This window comes from Heliangelus exortis, chromosome 2 (genome assembly GCF_036169615.1).
Source record: "Heliangelus exortis chromosome 2, bHelExo1.hap1, whole genome shotgun sequence".
NCBI lineage: Eukaryota > Metazoa > Chordata > Aves > Apodiformes > Trochilidae > Heliangelus > Heliangelus exortis.
The window spans coordinates 98047483-98067831 of NC_092423.1; the positions used below are offsets into that span (position 1 = coordinate 98047483).

Here is a 20349-nt window from a genome sequence, read left to right on the forward strand (position 1 = left end):
CAGATATCTCACTGAATGCCCTGAGGAATTCATGTGTCCTTGTGTTTTGAGAGAAAATCATAGTGGTTTTGTAGATGCTTGAAGGAGCCCCTCACAAGCAGGAGGAGGGTGTTTTGTGGTTGTGCACTAGGACTTTGACAGTGATTTTCTGCATCAGTTACACTTTCTTTGTGAGGATGCTTTTGGAGGCAATTGGGAAGCCCTGATAGTAGTGTAAAAACACACAACTGATGTAGCCTGAGTCCTTGATCAAGATTTGGTTTGCAGCCTAAGATGAGCACCATGAAATCTGCATGCAGACACGAGTAGGTTAGGATCAGTGTGTCAGTGAGGCTGGTGTGAACTCTGCAGAGGCAGGCACTTGCATGCAGTTCCCTACATTGCTTTTAAAGGCAGCCACCAAACAAGATAGTGGCAGGGGTGAAAGGCTAAGCTCCAGTAATTAAGATAATTCTGTTCCCTGTTGAACACCTAAGTCAAGCCATACGTCTTCACCTACATCATTGACTAACTTGATATGGCTTCACTGGCCTGAAGCTGTCCTCATAAAAATTGCTAAGACAGAAGAAAGATTGTTTCGTTGAGATTTTTTATATACTGCTTCCATATTGTTCTGGTGGGTTGGTTAACTGTTGGGAGGAGGTTTGTTTTAATATTTTAGTAGCCTTTTTTTCCTGTTCTACAATGTAAGGTTTACCTTTTCTTTTTTCCTTTAAGTGCTGTCCGAAAACGATTACGAGAGGATAGAAAAGCTAACACAGCACAGAAGCTGCAGCAGATGAAGCAGAAGCTAAATGAGACTGAAAGAAAAAGAAAAAGGTGGTTATATTGGAAACCTATTCTCACTAAGATTGGGTTTGGTACACTGATTTTAGTTGTCGCTTTTTCTTGCTGGAAAATATATTTTCAAGAACATTCCTTGTAAGTAGACAGTAAGTCTGTCTACTGCAGCAGCTAATTTTGCTGGAAGTTAATGACTAGGGGTGTCACTTTAAGCAGTAAACTCCTTACACCTGGAATGGGTACAGACTGTTACATACAATAGAGAAGTGATGTAAACTTGATCACATGTCAACATCTCAGGACTTTCCACTGCAGGTACTTATAAAAATGAACTGCTGCCCCCAACAAAGTTGATGTTTTTTTGTTTATATGAGCAAGTATAAGCTTGCTGCAACTGTTTATATACTTTTAAAAATGGTATTCTACCGGATCTTAAACAAACCCTGAACCACAGAGTTTTAGTTACTGAAGGCTGTCTGGATTTAAATTTACATGCCTGACATAAGCAATAAACAGTGTTGTATCATTTACATTATTAATGCAAAGAAATTATCCTTAAATGTGTGTAATGTGTAATGTACTAGTGACATGAACATAAACATTTTATATTCTTATGACCTAGGATAAATATATTTTATAATTGCATATTTAATCTTTTTGTAGTTCACTGTACTTTTAAAAGCTCAGTTTGTACAAATTTCTGATCAAAAAGAAATTGATTTTGAAATTAATTGTAATTATAATTTGTGCATGAAAATAATAGTGCAACCATTCCCCATATTTTGACTCTCAAATTTATGATGTGAGCAGCTAGGGGTCTGATGAAGCACTTACCTATTTCTACTCTGTTAATTTGCATTCCTTATTTATTTTTTTGTAGTTGTCATTATTTAAGTAAGGCTTGGAAAATTTTTTTAAGGCTTTTGAGAACTTAGCCCCCCCTGAAAAGCATATTGTAAAGTTGATTAATGTATTCAGACTTCAACTGGTATTTGAAGGCCGACATTGTTAAAGTTCTGACATTCCATTAAATGTGAAACATTGTTTTGTGTGTCTATAGATTTTAATTGCTAGAAAGAATAAAATTTATTCATCAGTACTAGGTGTAGAAAATGGAACTATAGTTAGACTTCCAAGGGTGGTATTAGCAGAAAAGAAATGTTGGTAGTGTTGTTCCGTAACCAGTAGGTTGAGCTATGGAAACCACTTCCATGACTTCAGGAAGTTTAGAACTGCATTTTGTGTTCCCCAGCCCCCACCAGAGGCATCACTTAAAACACTTCCTGACCAATACTTTGGGAGTACTTCTGCTGCAGTCACTTTAAGGTTATGGAGCACTCCCTTTCCACTAGTTGAACGATAACACTTCCTAAAATAGCAAGTAAATACAAACAACTTTCTGTGATTTCTGTCTTTTAAATTCTCTTTGATTACAGAGATTTTATGTGGCTTTATGTAGCTTGCTGTCATCCAAGTTGAGGCCTGGTAATTGACAGTACTGGACTGCACTTTGAAACCTGGATTTTATTTATTCAAACATTTCCTTGTTGGACGACTTCAGAGAAGTTGCGTTTTCTCTCTCTCTGATTTTCTAGCTTGATAATTTTCTGTTGGATTTGGGGGTTTGGGTTTGGTTTCTTCCTCCCTCCCCCTTCGGTCCTTTTGTAAAACACCATTTGGATTGAATGCTGAAAACTACTAAAAGAGCTAGCTAATTACTTTGCTCCTTATCCAAAGGAATTTACTTGAAAAGTTTCCAGTCCGCTCAAGCTTAGAGTAGTAGCGTACCAGGCACGGGGCCCAAATACTCTGATGTTTACTATGCAAAGCTGAGTTTATGCTTTGAAATTCTCATTTTGCAATAGCTAATACTATTTTGGACTAGGCTGTTTATATAGTAAACAAATGCTTAAGGATCCAGATCAGCAAAACAAGTGTAGTTTCCTGTAACGTATGGTTCTGAATTTGGGAAATTGTGTGCCAATAAATCAGTGCAGTTTGTGCTGTGGCATTGTTGACCAACTATGCAGCTCTAATAGCAAGATGACTTACTGATGGTTGCAACAGAGTAGAGGCAGGCAGCTTATGTATTCAAGATATTTCATCATTTTTACTGTGGTAAAAGATGATTCTTTTAAATTGAGAAGGCAGGTTTTTCAGTGTCAGCTGTAACTGATAGTAGGTGTAAATGTACGTGCCTTACAAAAGATACTTTGGTTGTGGAAAAACAAATGGAATGTAACTGAATGTTTTTTTAACAGAAATATTCCAGATTCTATTCCAAATACTTAAAAGCAGCCATGGAAAAAGTGCAGGTGAAAGCTTCACTGAAATCATACGGTTAATTACTGGTTTCTTTTTGCATGAGAGAGATTTCCTGGGCCACCAGTATCCTACAGACATTGAGCTCTAACTGTGGCTTGTCAAGTTATCACTTGAGTTTTTTCCTGATTCCATCTTCTGAATCCTGGCTTTTTTGTTCTCTCAACCCCAAGTGGGCATTCCTGTTTTCTGGGTGGGGCAGGGCAGGATGGGGCCAGCCATCTTACATCATGCACTTCTTGATGCAATAAAGCAGGACTTGCACACTCAGCAGTTGATCTGCAAAAATTTGGTTTGGTTCCATGATAGGATCTATTTTGAGAGTCTAATTGTTAAGGACCAATAACCAATACAACTCTTCAACAAAATAATTTTGTACAGTGAATTGTCCATGATGGTATGGGCATAAGAAAGGAAACTAAACATAGATGCCTTAGTACATTCCAGGAGATAATTTGGCTAAAACTCTTCTGTTGGGTCTGTTAATAATCCTTAGAAACCAAAATCTGGGGGAGGCTGGTTCTTTTCACTGCAAACTGAGCCTTTGTGGTAATTAGCTGTTCTGTAGGATTTAAACTTGCAACAGTTTTGCACAACTTGAATGTTAAGAATACAGGCCAAAATGAAGAACTGTTGGTCCCAGTGACCTCTTTTGTAGGAAATGCTTAAAGAAAGAGGAAAACTGAAGGATGTGCCTTCTTGACCCCTCTCTCCTACCCCCCTCCCTCCACCCCAATTTCTGGCAAGCTTCTGACTGATCCTGTGCTGCTTCTGAGATTCTGTTGCACTCAATTTGAAGTGATGCTGTGTTGGGTTTTGTCCCTCTGTTCTGGAAACACATCAGTCAAAATATTTGATTTGTAGTGGACTTCCATGAATTTGTTTAAGCCATGTTTGACTCTCAGATGGACACTTCTGTACAAATCATGCACGTTTTTATAAAACAAAAAATCACTAACAAACATTTGGACCTCTGTTGCAAGGGGTTTGCAGAGTTGGCATTGGTCCTTCAGGTTTTCTGCTTGTGTTCTTGGTGCAGGGACATTCCACTTAGAGTGATGGTACATCTGTATTTTTCTTGAAATGTGTTAAGTAAAGTAATTGAATTCCACATGAAATAACAGTTTGAAAAAGAAGTAATAACATATTTATTTTATGGACATAAGATGTTACAAGTGAAACAGCTTATTTTGTTCAGCCTTGAGTAAAATGGTTTACTGATACTAGTTTATATCCCACTGAAAAGGGAAGAGATGTAAATGTGTATGCATGTATGTGTGATTGGCTTGTGCAGGCAATTAAAAAGCCTGGATAGCTTTAAGTTTAATGAATGTTAACCAGATTATTTAGTTTGCTGTTTAGTATTATAGTTGAACTTGAGTCACTAGAGGACTGCACAAGAAACTAAGTTAAAGAGGACAAAAGATTAAGTCTTCTGTATAGCCAAGTGGCTTAAGTCAGAGGACGAAATTTGCCAAGTTGAAATAACACACAGTAGTCTTCCTGGGCTTTTTTGTTTTCCCCCAAAGCTTTAGGTCAGTCTTTCATTTTTATGTACAAAAAATAAATGTGTTCAAAATTTCATCTCTGTCTGAGTCTTTATTTAAATTGGAAGGATAAATATTTTGAAGGTTTTTTTTTGGTTGTGTTTTAACTGTTCAAAGAAAGCTGCTTTTCCAATCAGTGTAGCACTTGCAGAACTTGGATGTTTTGCTTGTAGTAGCTTGGATACTTGGTGCTGTAAACACCCAGGTCTTTCCTGTGTTCCTCGAAGTAGAGCCTCACCTTCCCTAAGAGCAAAATGTCCCGTGTTTGGATGTGTTCCTCACTACAATGAACCTTTGCCTAGAAGCATTTATTTCCATGCTGCTGTCAGAACTGGCCTACAAAGCCATGAGAGGTGTCAGTGTGGTGAGGTGCAGCCTTCTGTTGTCCCACTAAGGGCCCAGAAGACTTCTTCAGTGCTTGTGGTTAAATGCACAAGTAAGTGCTTTGCTGGACTGAAGCAATACTTAAAGCTCTCCCTCCAGCAAGTATGTTCTGACACTGTAATAAGGAAATACCTTCTGAAAAAGCAACAGCTTTCCAAGGGTGCTTGCTACAGGCAAGCAGCAGTTGGTAGTTGCTACAAGGAATGCGTGAGAAGCTGGTTGGTGTTTATAGTGAGTTACAAACCCACTGTTTGTTCTTAGTTTGGGTTTTTTTTTGGTTTTTTTTTTTTTTTCCCTACTGTCTACTGAATCGGTGACTTTCTTCTGCATTGTATGTCACAGGCCGAGACTGACTGACACCTAAGCCTTCAAGACTTGTGAATATTCTGCAGCTATAAACTGCAAATTATTGACATGCAAAGCGAGACATGAACCCCTCTTCGGGAACAAAAAGTGAGGTCTGTTAAGTACCAAGAAGACCTCAGTTATCTGTTCACACCGTAAACTGCAGCGAGGGGATGAAGACCACCAGCAGCGCGCTACTTTGCAAAACAAAATAATTTGCCATCTTGTGTTTTTATAATGCCTGTATTAATGTAGAAAGATGTAAAAGAATTTAATTAGGAAATATTTTGTTTTGTACTGCCACTCTTACTGTATTTTTATACTTTTTGGCAGCATTAAATATTTTTTTAAAAGGACGACGTGCTGTTGTGTGCGCATTATGTTAGGGAGAAACTGTTTAAAAGCCTGTTTTGCAGAAAAAGAAATGTTTTGCCTTAAGGTTTCCTGATATCCTTTCTTAACTGGAAAATGGCAAAATGACTAGAATGTGTTTAATGCAAATACTTTCATTAATCTTAAATATTTTAGTTTGAGCTAGGAGGAGCTCTTGTACATTTCTTTTGTAATGTGCCATTAAGAATATTATTTTATTAATCTGACCAGTTGGTTTGGTAATCCTGATGTTTACTACGAAATATGCACAAAATGTATAGAGTCACTTTGTGAAAGTCTTTTGGTGGTGGTGGTTTAAAAAGAGGAAAGATGGAAAATCTGACCTCTCACTACCCACAGCCATAGACAACGAATGGGAGCTGAGGTGCAAAGCATACAAAGCCAGTGGTGTCTAATTGATCAGGGTTTGGATTGTGCCATCACAGTGTGCTGTGCGGATGACACTTTACTTATGTCTCTGGCCAGAGTTCTCCCTGACACAATCTGAATGGTTGGATTGGGAAGGGGTAAACTGGAATCTGGTTTGAAGGAATTCTACTGGACTCAGCAGTTTCCAGCCCTGCACTTTCTGTAACAGAGCTGAGCTAAATTCTGTGCTTGCTGATGTTCTCCAGCAGTTTCTGGTAAACCTTAATTCACAAAAAAGATTAGATTTAATACAGTTGTCAAAACAAGTATGTGATGGGGTTTTATATGCTATTTGTACTTTGCATATTTTTGGAAAGGGTTTTTGTACAAATCACACAGTTGCTGAAAGTAAAATGTGGAAGAGGGGGGAAATCTAAGCTAGCTAAGGTTATTTTTGCTAAAATAAGCAGCAACCTGAAATCTTCACAGAACTTGATTTTGAGGCTCGTTCATAAAAGCGGGTATGTTCAGAGCTGAATTTCACTTGAAGGTGAAACTGAATCAGGGGAATACTTAATGTTATTACTTGAGGTAAATATGTGCTTGACACCACCTTGAAATAGTCCAAATCACCAGTCTAGTTTGGCTAAATATTTTTAATTTCTTTAGATGATTAGTATTGTTTTTCACCTATGTTGGAGAAGACAACAACATTGCAACTTGATTCAGCTTTCATTTTCAAGTTGGTGCAGTGTAGAGAAATGGAGTGTTAATAATGAGAGATGAAGGTCTGCCAAAACCACTGCAATAAACCTTGTTATTCTTGAATACAGGAACAGAGCCTGCTTGTACCACTTGATATGGCTTTTGGGATATGACTTCCAGCCATTTGTGCCTTTTACCTTCAACTCTGATTTCTCATTATTTTTGTTCTCTTTGAATTACAAGTAATAATAATAAGGTGAATGGCTACTGGAATTGCACATATGCTTTGTTATTTTATGTGCTGTTCTCACAACTATCAAATATGCAACTAAATTGGTTTATCTTGGGTGTGGAGGGCTGAATATGCTTTGGCTCTCATTGCACAGTGGACTCTTCTAATCAAAATGCCTATTTCCTTGCTCTTGAAGTTTTTTAAATTTACTTCCCTTTACTGAGCTGCTGAACTAAATTTGGTGTCAAGCTAATTAGATTAATAGGTAAAGGGGATAAAGAGAGAGTGGTTCCAGCACCGTGGCTTTTTCAGGTTTTATTGAGGGCTGCCTTGGGACAGCAGAAGTTTTGGTTCACTGGCCCAGCGGCTTCTGAGACTTCCATGTGTTTTGTTATTTCTCTGCAAGGCTGCAATTGTTCCACTACTGGAACGTAGTGGGATGTATTCTAAAGGTGAAAGAAGGGGTGGAGCTGCTTTCTGAAAGGCAGAGTAGGAGAGTAATAGATTTTCACATGAAAAAAAGTAATGATTTACTGGCTGCCAATTTTTTCCAAGTTCAAGTGAAACGTTGCAGAGAAATACTGGTTTTATTTTTGCTCATCTACTTTGTTCTGCAGGGAGGTTTTGGTGTACAGCAGGTAGGCTCTTGTGTCCTGTGGGCAGGCAGTGGAAATGGTGGGCAATGGTTTTACCAACTTGTACTGTCAGGGTCAAGGGAAGGTCAAGGCCAGCTCCCATCTCTTTGTCCTGATACAGACTGAAAGGTCTAGGAAAACCAAACCTGGTACTTTTCCACAAGGAACAGGAACGCCTGGAGCACAGATCCTATGAGGAGAGGCTGAGGGAGCTGGGGCTGTTCAGCCTGGAGAAGAGGAGGCTCAGAGGAGACCTCATCACTCTCTACAACTCCCTGAAAGGAGGGGGTAGCCAGGGGGGGGTTGGTCTCTTTTCCCAGGCAACTCTCAGCAAGACAAGAGGGCACGGTCTCAAGTTATGCCGGGGGAGGTTTAGGTTGGACATTAGAAAGAATTTCTTTACTGAGAGGGTGATCAGACATTGGAATGGGCTGCCCCGGGAAGTGGTGGATTCTCCGTCCCTGGAGATATTTAAAAAGAGACTGGATGTGGCACTCAGTGCCATGGTCTGGTAACTGCAGCGGTAGTGGATCAAGGGCTGGACTTGATGATCTCTGAGTTCCCTTCCAACCCACCCAATTCTATGATTCTATGATACTCTGAATGAGTAGAAGCCAAGAGTACTGAGTGCTCCCCTTTTTCCCTCTCCTTCAGGTTTTACTCTGCTGTGCCTCTTAGCATCTATAGCTTGTTCCAAGATAACTCTCATGAGATGAAATGACACCACCTTCATTGCTTATGTCTTTCCCTCAAAAATGAAGTTGTCCTTTTGCTATATATACACCTCAAAGCAGCTTTTTAAAAGCTGTAAGGAATCCTTTAGTGCTTAACAGCACTCAGCCCTGTCTTTTTTTTTCCTCCACTCCTAGGCATTTCTTGCTGGTCACAAGTACAAAGAGATTATCACCCTTGGCAAGGCTTTCAAATCTGTCACTGACATCTACTTCAACACAGAGTTCAGAATCAGCATACACAGGTCAGGACTGGAATGTAGTTAGCTGGATATGCATGTCCAGTAGGCAGTGAGTTAGGGATGAGTGGGGAAAAGGGAGGGAGAAAGTAAAGCCTGAGAGAGAGCCTTCAAGTGTCAGTATGGAGCCTGTCGGTCACCTTGCTCGCACCAGTGCTTAACTCCTGCACTTGGACAGAGATCTTACAGTGCAGGACACCCACTGTCTGCAAAAGGATTGCAGCAACATTCAGGTATCTGCATGCTGGACAATTAACAGAACAATTAGATTCTTCAAAGAAGTTTCTGTCATTCAGCAGTTGGCCTGTGCCTCATAGTACAAGTGTTGGGAATAGGGAATAGAGAAGAACAAAATCCTCCTTCTCCCATCTGCCTCACAGCAATTTATACCCTTGTCTCAATTTTTCCAACTCATTTTAGGCTTATCAGACTTGCCCTGTGCTACACAGCCTTTTGGCTGCAGTCCCTGGCTGCAGTCACATCTTCACTTGCCAGCCTATTAGTTTGGTTACCTAAGGAAATGCCTAAAAATGTTTTGGCTAATCCTCACTTTCTAACCTTAGAAGTGCAACATCTTACATCCATAAGCTGCCATCACTACTTAGCAGCCTACCTGATGCCTCCACATGTGATGCATTCTCTTGGTGCACTAACAGCTCTTCAAAGATGTTTAAGGACAGAAGGCAGATCAGGTGGTAGGGCAGGGTTTCCTCTGGAACCCGTTCCAGCCCTGGTTCCCCTTACCCTCAGCAGCAGGTTGTTAGTGCCGTGCCTTTGAGCACACAGATCATGAAGGATTCCCAGCATGTCGATTTGGGAACACTTGGGAAGTGTTAAGGAATCTCGTTCAGCTTGCCCTCTTAAGATGTTTATATTATACAGGACTGGTTTTGCAAAGAGGACAACAATTAAAATTACTATGTCTAAGCTATTTGAGGGAATATTTTAATGAGAAATTGCACCTTTATCTTTTAAGGGGGGGAAAAAAAAAAATCAACTTCTGTGCCTCAGAAGAATTCTGAATATTTCCTTACTGTTGCTCCAGAAGCCTTGTCTTTCCTCCTCTAATTTTTATCACTGCTCTCCTTGTTCCAAGCCTATTTTTGATTAAGTTTAATCTACTACTGCGCCTGCTATGATTTTTATTAATAGAGCTTTGCAGTTAAATACCTGCTGGACTGTAGCTTCCCAAATGCCACAGGGCATACACCAGATTGCATGCTGACTAATGCAACCAATTAATACAAAATTTTCCTACGTGATAAGCTTCCTGTGGATGCCCAAGCAATACTGCTCATTGCTCAAATAAGGTTTTACCCTTCCACATTTTTTTTAATTGCTCATTTAAATATGATAGTTGACTTCACTATATCAAGTTTTTTTTTTAGTACCTTGTATATTTTAGAACTGTAAAATACATCCTGCATCTTGAACCAAGTTTCATGCCAATGTCACACAGCTGCAGGGAACCCTGTCTGTGCCTGCTATTTGTGTGTGTGCTACAAGTTATTTAAACAGCAAGGCTTTATGCAAATTAAGTCACTGCAAGGCAACACAGCTACTCTGCAAATCGTTTGTAGTGCTGAGCATCAGGTCACACACCAGGTTGCAGATGGCAGACCTGTAAGTTTACTACAGTTCACAGGTGTTAGAATGATGACACTTGTGAAGAGGCCTAAGTGAAGCAGTTAATTTGATCCTAAAGGAACCAAGTAGTTACGCAAAGCTAACAAAATAAAGCTTGTGATGATCACCATTTTAAAAACACACAACAAAAAACCCTGATAATCTTAAAAAAATTGTGCTGATTGGTAATTCCTTTTTTTCCCCACACCAGCATCCTATGATGGTTGGAAAAGCCTCATGGAACACCCCCAATGCACATATAACCCTTTCCAAATAGCCGTGCTCATTGAATAAGCAGCATGCAAGCCAGCTCTTGGGGAGGTGCTGTTCAATACCCTGCAAGTTAGTGTAGCAAAGTACACATTTTCAGGGCTTGTTCTTTATGGTCATTGCTGTTGCAATTTTCTGAGCCTTGCACAAATGCAGGAATATTCCCATGCTCCTCTTGTAGAAGGACCTGCACTAAGGCAACACAGAGGCAGACACTCATCCTCTTCTTTCTGAAAAACTGTTTCATTTCAGGAAAGCTTCAAGAAGGTACAGCTGATTTAAACAGCATCTCCATCACATGATTTTTGTTCAGTGAACAACAGAGCTCCACAAGTTAAATATTCTGCCCCTTTTAAAACCACCATGCTATGTAGCAGCTGTCAGTTCCAAGTATTCTTCTTACTCACATCCACCCACTCTTCTAAAAAAACCAAAATTTATGTTCTAAGATGAGTGTGTTTAAACTGCTAGGCCATTCTTTCATGACCTGTTCTCTAGTACATTAGTAAAACCCCTACTCAAATCATAGTTATTAGACCACACAGAGACACCAGTGCATGGAAAGAAGAACTGAGTATCTCCTACAGCTTGATTCTAAGGTCAGCTTCTGGTTCTACTGGTAAATCTGACACACTCTGCTGGCTTTCAGGACTAAAGCTAAAACTGGGAGCACAGATTCAATTTCTTCCTTCTTAGGTGGTCAGATTATAATCTAAGGAAATAAATACTGGCTTCCAGATTCGACAGTGCATAAGATGAAGCAAGGAGTTTTTTGTCTTTTACACAGGCCTATGTGCTTGAAGTTAAGAAGTGCTCCAGGTATTTACTGGTTCAAGGCTATAGTTTCCAACCAGCCTGGCAGATTCATCTTTCTAAACTAACTGCACGGGCAAAGTACACTGGTAACAATTATCAAATGTCTCTGTGCTCACAACTCTCCAGTTACATGTGATGTATTACACTGACAGAGATTCTGAGAATTCATCACAATGAAGGAGGACATCACAACAATACTTAGGTCATTAGTCTTTTTTTAAAAATGCAAAATTTCAATAAACAGCATCTGAAAGGATCTATATGAAGGCAGACTGCAAATGGCTTAGCCTCCCACTTGCCTATAGAAACTTAAGCTTCTTGTAAAATAATGACAAGACCATGAGCCAAAATAAATCCTTAGGCTTGGAGCAGTGTGATCTTTTCAGTCATGTTATTTGATTTAGCTTCTAGTTGTAGCTTGCATACCTGTTGCATGAAAGCTGCTTTTTGTTAAGGTCAGCTCAGGCACATCAGTCATTCCCGAACACTTCGAATCAATTCATAGGTCATATGTGACACCATAAAACTTAGCACATGAAATATGGCATCTTCATGTATTACTACTGTAAAAGCTTATTAATATGAGCAAAGGATTACTTTAAATTTCTATTATGGTATCTAGTGTTAAAAATCATTGTTAATTCAATTCAGACCTTCCAAAAAGCAAAAAAGCACTGCAGATATAATTAAGTATTTACAAAGCATCTCCAGTTTTCCCAGTGCCAGCAGCAGTTAGTTCATGCTTGCTTTGTTCTACACAGATCTAGATTTGTGACTGATTCACATACACAATATTGCATCCGAGACTGCCTACATTTTAAGACGTTCCTGAAGGTATTTGGACATACAATTATATGAAGCATTTGCTCCACATATCAGTCCCCCAACATTCAGTTTACCCTGCATTTGCAAAGCAGACTTCAGACTGTGAAACACTTAAATTTCTTGGTGTTTTGTGGAAGGAGAGTAACTGAATATTTCTTCAAATACGAGTCCCCTGTGACAGGACTATTCACTATGATTCTTACCTCACAAACTTTCAAAAACCAAAAAATTGTTTGGGTGAGCAGTCACATTCACTGATAGTAGGACTGAACTGTTCTTCTTTACCAAAAGGCACAAGCTTTCCAGCAAAGCTGTTTACTGAATCACCTACACCTTTTAACAGATCACTTCAGCACTGCTGCTGTTCCTTTCCTCATCATTTGTACTACTGGAATGACAATATCGTAAATAAAAAATAAAAAAAATTCTACTTAGCAGACAAAAAATTAAAAATTACAGCCTGTATATACATCACACCTATTAATTCATAAGCTATAACATAGAAATTTTAAATTTGCTTATAAATAAGCTGTCACCAGACACTTCTAAAAGATCAAAATTGAAATGTAACACAGTAGTGTGTTACAGACAGAGCCTATACAATATACAGCTACCAGACTGGCTGCTATCAGGGCAATGCTTTAATTCCTTTATATTTCAGAGCACTGTCATCAACCTAAAAGGCTTTATTCTAAGCATCTCTGAAGCTCATGGAAGCAGAATGGAAACTGTACAACAGAAGCAGACCAGAAAAGACAGACCTGGCTGACACATCTCTTGCAGTCTCCTCAGCTGAAGCTACCACAATGGCATTGAGAAAAGAAGGCAGAACTTGGCATTTCTGAGCTTCAGTTACTACACCAGGAAGGTTTTGAAAAAAAATCCAAGATCCACAGTTAACATGGAAAAGTAGGGTTTTATCTTACTAAGAAAATCAATGTCTCCCCATCAGTCTAAAGTTCTCAACTTCTAAATGAAGAAGATGCACCATAAGCTTTTCTATAGCAGTAACAACCAAATAGTTTCTTTTAAAAAAAAATCATTAGAAAAAAATGCAACCAATGTTTATTGAATAAACAACTGTACAAAACATATTTCTTTGTTCAATTTGTGAAAGTTTCCTTAATTTCTTTAGCTACCCACACAGGTGAAAACAACTTTTCTTAAATAAAGAATTTATGTACACAATGAATTAACCTGATGGTGCTTGGCAATTAGTATGTATTCTCCTTCCCAGAGGATGTTTGAAACTCCACATGACTTACAGAAAAATTCAAAACTGATCAGAAGAGCGCAGGTGGAAGACCACTGCCAAAAAGTAAGCGCCAGGAACTTGGTATTTTCCACTGTGAAGAAGTATCTGTGGAATTATTATCCTGCAACAAAAGCAAAATTATAATAATTGGTGTTTAAAACCAAAAGAATTATTCTATCTCTGGCACATGTATTAAAATAATGGGCGTATTGCAAGTGTCCACATCACTGTGAGTTTCTTTAGAGAAGAGTGCTGGAAGATCAAACTTGATTTAAATTTTACATCATTTTCTCTTACACCTGTCAAACAACGGAACTGGGACTTAGGTTTGGTTTTTCAAGTAGGGAAATTTCAGTGAGATCTTAATCAAAATATATCTTTAATTTGGCATATCCTTGATGACCAAGGGCCAAAATGATAAAGACACGTGTCTTTAACTTCTCTAAAATTCATCTGAGTAAAATTGTAATGTTCTGAAGAAAAATTAAAGGATATAGAAGTTGGAACTTTAGATCAAACAGCACTTACTTCACATTTAATTAACTGCAGCCACTCATTAAGATAGTTAACGAGAGCAAATGCATCAGGGATGTTGTCCCCTTCTGAGCAGAATTTCAGAAGAACTGCCATTTGGATTCCTTTTGAACAGCTGCAATAAATATGAACAGGCATTTCTATTTCTTTTCTAAATCAACAACAATTATATGTTAAGAACAACAACAATCTGCTTAGGTTTTTTTAAAAAAAACAGCAACAAAAACAACAAACAAAACCCAAAACCAACGAAAAGTAACAATCTATATAGAGATTATTTGTTTCTCTGCAGACTCACTGGCTGCATTTTCACGCTTTGTTACCTTAGCCTTGAGTTTGTGCTTCACTTAGTGAGGCAGGAATTCTACATCACAGAAAAGCAACTCAGGGCCTCTTTTACTTACTTACTTTGCATTTCTGTGCTGGTAAAGCATTTTAGAAGACCCTTTGATGAAAACATACCTTATCTTTCTGTGTATTTAAAAAAATCGATATTGCATGCTGCCTATCACAACCTTACTCACAAGATTCCTATTCTTCATTTCAATATTAAGATTGGGGTTTTTTTGTTATTTATTTATTTCTCCTAGTTTTCTTTTGCACTTGTATATTGTTTCCATACTAAAGTCAGTACAAAAGCAAGCATGATATTAGTAATTCTCTTGCTACAGGATGCAACAGTTTGTATGTCAAAAAGAATACCTAAAAATAAAAGTGAATTTACCACCTGTTCCTTATAAAACAAACATCTTTTGCAGAATATTACAATCCAAAATTTGAAATTCAGACATTTTTGGCACAACTCCTGATGCACACACCTTTTAACACAGCACCACACCTAAGTGTTTTGTAACCCTGAATTCTTGACTCATTTTAGTGCTAGGATTATTTTTTTTCACAACTCATAAAGGAACTGTTAGTCACAGAAGATGGTTTTAATTGAAGTATCACAGGCACAAAAATTTTAGTGGTTTTGAATTGTGTTTTGTATAAAATAAGATACCAGATTAATCACAATCTTAGCCACAAAGACTTTACAACTTTCCCTTAGCCCATTCAGTTATATTTTGTCATATTTTAACTTTATGATGCATAATTCCCAATTTTTTTCCCTCTTAACTATGGGCTTGATCTGTAAGTTCTATTCCTGTAAGACCCTGTTCTATGAAAAGAAGGACTTCTCCTGTAACATACTGGTTTATTTACTAGAACCAAGACATCTGATATTTCTGTTCCTCTCTTTAAGTAACTAACCTCTCAGTAAATAATAGTTTTGTGATGCCACCTCCAGGAATATGTAGAACTTTTTCTGCATCGTTTATTCCAGGGTAAGCTGCTACTTTTTCCATTTCTTTCCAGTTTAGCTCCTGCATAAGGCCTCCAACTGCCTTCTCAAGATCAGGTGTAAGTAGGTAACGCAGTGGTGTCCTAGAAACAAATCAGGAATACATTCAATCTGGCAATAAAAGACACTGCAAATGTTATTACTTAGGACTGAAACAATCTGAAAGCATTGAAGAATTCATTCACCTGCAGTGAAGAAACACACTGACATTCCCTTCCCTTCCTCCTCAAACCAAAGTTAAAAAATTGTCTGTTACTTCAAAACATCACAAACTACTCACATTTCTGCCACAAACAGAAATAAGGTACCTTCTTTTTAGAAGCTCAAAGAACTAGCAAATGCCAGATATATAAGCTGATAAATAAGAGCACTGCTTACAGCTGTTAAAATGATTTACAAATAAAATGTGCTTTTTCTTCCTAGAGATAGAAGGTGATTAAATTAGGGTAAACTTGAGCTTAGTGACTGCTATCAGAGAGCTATTCTGTGGTATTAAGGAAGGGAGGGGTGTTAAATCAAAACAAATTATGATTCAGACCACATAGCATAATCATCAGTCCCTCTTATTTCATTCCATACTGCCCACTCTGCAACAATACACAAATATCACTGGTAACTATACCTGGGATTCATGGACCTAACCCTCTTTCAAGACCCTCCACAGCCTGTTTACAGCCTGTTTTTGCCTTTTGCAAAAATACTGATTTTTCTTTTAAATTTTGTTAAATCACTATTATGATGTTCTCCATCAGTGAGTAATGCTTGTTTTTAAAGGGGTAATATCTAATAAAAATACATATGGTCTGAAACTCCCAACAAACAACTGATAACTTTCTATTAAAAGGCGAAAAAAAATTACAAATTGCTGTATTACAGAAAACATTCAAAATGCATAATGATTAGGAAGAGGTAAGAAACTAACAGATACTCTAATTATCTGACTTGTATGCTAGTAGCTAATCCCTGGCATTACTTGCAGCCACAAGAAATTAAGAAGTTAAAACTGAGGCTATGTTGCCTGACAGGGCCAGCCAAATACAAATTTTTAGGTTGGACATTAGAAAGAATTTCTTTACTGAGAGGGTGATCAAGCATTGGAATGGGCTGCCCCGGGAAGTGGTGGATTCTCCGTCCCTGGAGATATTTAAAAAGAGACTGGATGTGGCACTCAGTGCCATGGTCTGGTAACTGCAGTGGTAGTGGATCAAGGGTTGGACTTGATGATCTCTGAGGTCCCTTCCAACCCAGCCAATTCTATGATTCTATGAATTTACTTGTATCTTATTTTTTGCTCAGTACTTTTAACACTGGTAACTAACAGTGTTCAGAGGCTAAGCCTGTGTGACATAACACTAGAACAATTCACAACCAATGTACAGAGCAAAGCAAAAGTATCCTGCCAAATGTATTTAGTAGAGGAAAATATGTCAGTTTATCAAAAATAACAGAGAAATTAATCAGGTCTTTTAATGCAAACATACCCAAGAAGTTGCTCATCATTACGCTGATAGGCATGGCTGCTAGACAGAAGAACAACTCTGGCACATTTGCTGCTTTCCACCCAAGAAAGCAGTGTTTGACAGAATGGCCTGTACTTGTTCTTTATGCAAAAAGAGAGGAGAAAAAAAGTGAAAATATCTTGCATCCTTAAAAAAAGCCATAGCCAAAAATACATAGGCATACCTAATAATAGGTATTACATAGAATATTTACCAGTAAGACACATTTTTCTTCATATCTATTTATATCTTCAACTTCAGAAATTTTTAAAAAGCAGAGGACTGCTCTGGCTATTTACTTAATTCAAAACGACACATATAATGATAAAAGTTATCATTAGGACCATGCTCACAACAGCAGTGCCATCTGTTTTATATTCCACTAATCGCTATGGAATAAGCTTTAGATTAAGATGGGATGGTATGATTACGTGGTGTTTTTCCACACTTGGAACTACTAAAAGCTGCAACAAAAACATTTTTCTGATGTGGTATTCTGCTTATTTAAATTACAGCCACTGTACATTAATTCTAAATTATTATTTTTCTTTACAAAAGAAATGCAGTATAAGTGAATACAGAACACTATGAAATAATTGACTTGGAGTGACATCAGAAATTAAGATACTACAATAAAAGACAAACACACAAAGAAAGTAAATGTAAAGAAGAAAAAAAAACCCAAAAGGAAATGGACAAAACTAAAACCACTTTGTGTTTTCAAGGCTTTTTATAACTAAGTACCTATTTAGACTAAAATATACCAACATAGTTGAGATGTTGCCAGGATTTGAAAAGCAAAACAATATCTCAAGCTACAAGGAACGCAGAAGGCAGTTTTTGTTAGTTAACTTTGTTATCAACTTCAGGACATGCTATATCACAAAGTAGTAAAATGTTTTGCTTTTTCCTCATTTTGCATACCTAGTCTTAAAATTTACCTAGGTCACTAGGTACCAATTGAATAGTGAAATAAGAACCATCAATGACTTTACATACCTTTATAAAAGGTGATCTGATCTGCAGAACAACAAGTTTCTTTGAAGGTAAGGAATACACTACAAGAAGAAACAATAAAGTTTTGTAAGAAGAAAGCACGAAAGAGACCTGGGTTTAGAGGTACCGAGGTTTATCCAATTTACTAACCTCAGGATAGTAAACCTTTCTGCTATCAATTCATACAGCAAAATGAGACAATATCCAGTGTTAAAAATATGTATTTTTGTGTATTGTCTTCATTGGACTTGATTTCACTCATTTTAAGTTTAAAGGAAGGTGGGGAAGGAAGACAAGAGGATAAGTATCTTTCTATACCAGAAACTCAGCTTACATTCCAGACTAAGCAGGCACATGCTTCATGTTGCTTTGGATTAAAACCACAGAGAGCTTTGGCTGCACTGTAATATGACTGAAATTCAACATTTCTTATTGGTTGGATATGTCAAATTGGTTACCCAATATATCAAGAGCAACAGCTTCCTCTGTGAAATGTAAATACATTCTTATCTGTAAGTTACTGAAATTCTTACTTACCTCAGTTTAAACCTTGTTCATGGGAGCAAAATGTAACAGAAGTACATATAGCATACTTGTACCTTATGCAGCCTGCAAATACCTTTAGCATTCAATACTCACCTTCAGCATTTATACTCAGCTCCGTTGAGTTTTCTTCTGCTGTTGCATACGGATTATTTCCCACCATTGGCACCAGGCAATCAGTGTAGAAGTAGCCAACTTTAGTCATGTTGAATGTGGAAATCACTAGATCTATTGCCAGTTGACCAACATTTCCCACTGACACTGCTGGCTGAAGTAACAGAAGTTAATGATACACAGTGTGTTTTATGGAAAATACAATATCTTCTTCAAAGAGTGAAAATTTAAATTGCTTCAGTCCTGATCAAATATTATTACTAAAAGTGGCCACTCATTCTCTGACAAAGGTGACTACTTAACAGATCACTAACACAGACTTCGGTCCCTGTCCCACAAAAATCCTGGCTATTTCTGTGTCTTCTCCCTTTGTTTTTTCGGATAGAAAGTAAAGTCGCTCAAACTACTAATGCTGAGATTGGCAGGCCTCAAGCGACACCTAATGGTAATGTTGATAATACATACAAAACCTACAAATTTCAGTCCATTGTTTTTCACGTTTAAAGAATGAAAATGCTAAGCATTACCTTGGATTCATTTCATAGAAATTGCCATGGGTTATCATCAATTGAGGTAGATATTGACCTAATCTGATGGGACAAAAAGAAATTCAAGAGTTTGTGTCTTACAGAAACTATTCCAGGAAGACGAGTAAATTTTCAGTTGCTTCCCTCTAATTTATAATCCCTCTCTACGAATTACTGCTGGCACCAACAGCAGAAACACCCAATTTGATGCTGATAAGTTCACGGTGAGAGAGGGTGTAACAGCACTTACAGGCTGTCACTACAAAGGGGCTGGTTTACAACAGTCTTGTTACTCCCAAAGAAAATCGGTTTCCTGTGCCTAATCAGCTGATCTGCCATGACTTCCCGTGCAGAGTCATCCAAGGCTGCGAAGCCCTCGATGAAAGGCGCTAAGGTTACCTCTCAAGAATAAAGGGATTCATTATACAGGAAAAATAATGGTCTGCTATTTCCCAGCCTGCACTGGAACTCTTACATGACAACAACCGATGTAACCTCAGGTTAGTTATCTTAAATTTATTGCACGCCGTGTATTAAAATTATTAGAACACTTCCTAAAGCAGTACTAATCAGAGTTCAAATATAGTACAAATGAGGAATTTTTCATTACAAACTTGTATATATCGCATCTAAATATAAAATTAACCTTTTATTCCAGTGCCAACCCACAGATACTGCAAAGTTTTTAAGACAATATGCAGCATTCTAATCTTTGAGTGAAAAAGCACAGAGCTAGAGCTCAGCACGCAACGCTTCATCTCAACAGCGGAAAACACGCGTCTGAGGAGGGAGAGACTGACGGAAACGGAAGATACTGCCTTAAGCCTGCTGGAAACAGTTCCGGGAAGGACCCCTGCGAATCTTTTATTTTGCAAAACACCCACTATGAACCCAGACACAGCAACCACCTGCCCAGCGCCTCTCCCCTTTCCCGCAGGCAAGTAACCAGGGATGACCCCTGTACTGGAGCAAGAGAGAACGAAGCGCCCCGACCTTCCTGCCCCACAGGCGCAGACGACCCGGGGAGACAAGCCCTTGCCCGCGCCCCACAGAGCGGGGAGAAACCATCAGCGCCTAGGCCCCAGGAAGCTGCGCGCCCCTCTTTCCCTCGCCGAGGCTCCCCGTTGAGGCAGCAGCCCCCTACAGCGGGAAGGAAGCAAAGCAAGACTTACCATAAGTAGAGTAAAACCTTTAAAGTCCGAGCTGGCGGAGCCCCCGCCACGGTCGCAAGGAACAAACATAGCGGCCGGGGAAGGAGGACGAGAGGACGAGAGGACAACCGGCAGCCGCTCCGCTCTCCTCAGCGGGGCGGGGGCGGGGAGTAACGAACGCCCG

The 20349-nt window shown here is 38.6% G+C and overlaps 2 protein-coding genes across 7 annotated transcripts in view; one reads left to right on the forward strand and one right to left on the reverse strand.

The window, feature by feature from the left end:
* The window catches only part of PTPN2 (protein tyrosine phosphatase non-receptor type 2), a 32150-nt gene extending 25200 nt beyond the window's left edge, over positions 1 to 6950 (forward strand). For 3 of the 4 annotated variants that reach the window (XM_071737113.1, XM_071737115.1, XM_071737112.1), the window contains one exon: positions 718 to 4689. In XM_071737113.1, coding sequence (XP_071593214.1) covers positions 718 to 925 — 208 coding nt within the window. In that variant the 3' untranslated portion in view covers positions 926 to 4689. Of the gene's footprint in view, positions 1 to 717; positions 4690 to 5378 lie in introns of those variants that run through there. The other variant, XM_071737114.1, reaches the window with a different exon arrangement.
* A 6292-nt stretch (positions 6951 to 13242) lies between these two features.
* On the reverse strand, positions 13243 to 20347 carry PSMG2 (proteasome assembly chaperone 2). 3 transcript variants are annotated; one of them, XM_071737131.1, is made up of 7 exons: positions 20187 to 20347; positions 18470 to 18641; positions 17834 to 17892; positions 16817 to 16935; positions 15245 to 15418; positions 13985 to 14105; positions 13243 to 13577 (listed from the first exon to the last, which is right to left on the reverse strand). In XM_071737131.1, the coding sequence occupies exons 1-7, from the start codon at positions 20253 to 20255 to the stop codon at positions 13485 to 13487; spliced, it is 807 nt and encodes a 268-aa protein (XP_071593232.1). In that variant the 5' UTR covers positions 20256 to 20347; the 3' UTR covers positions 13243 to 13484. The 3 variants fall into 3 exon arrangements, with proteins under 3 accessions (XP_071593232.1, XP_071593234.1, XP_071593233.1); XM_071737133.1 differs by having other exon boundaries at positions 18470 to 18637; positions 20187 to 20331; XM_071737132.1 differs by lacking the exon at positions 20187 to 20347 and adding an exon at positions 19265 to 19375.
* Positions 20348 to 20349: the final 2 nt, after the last annotated feature.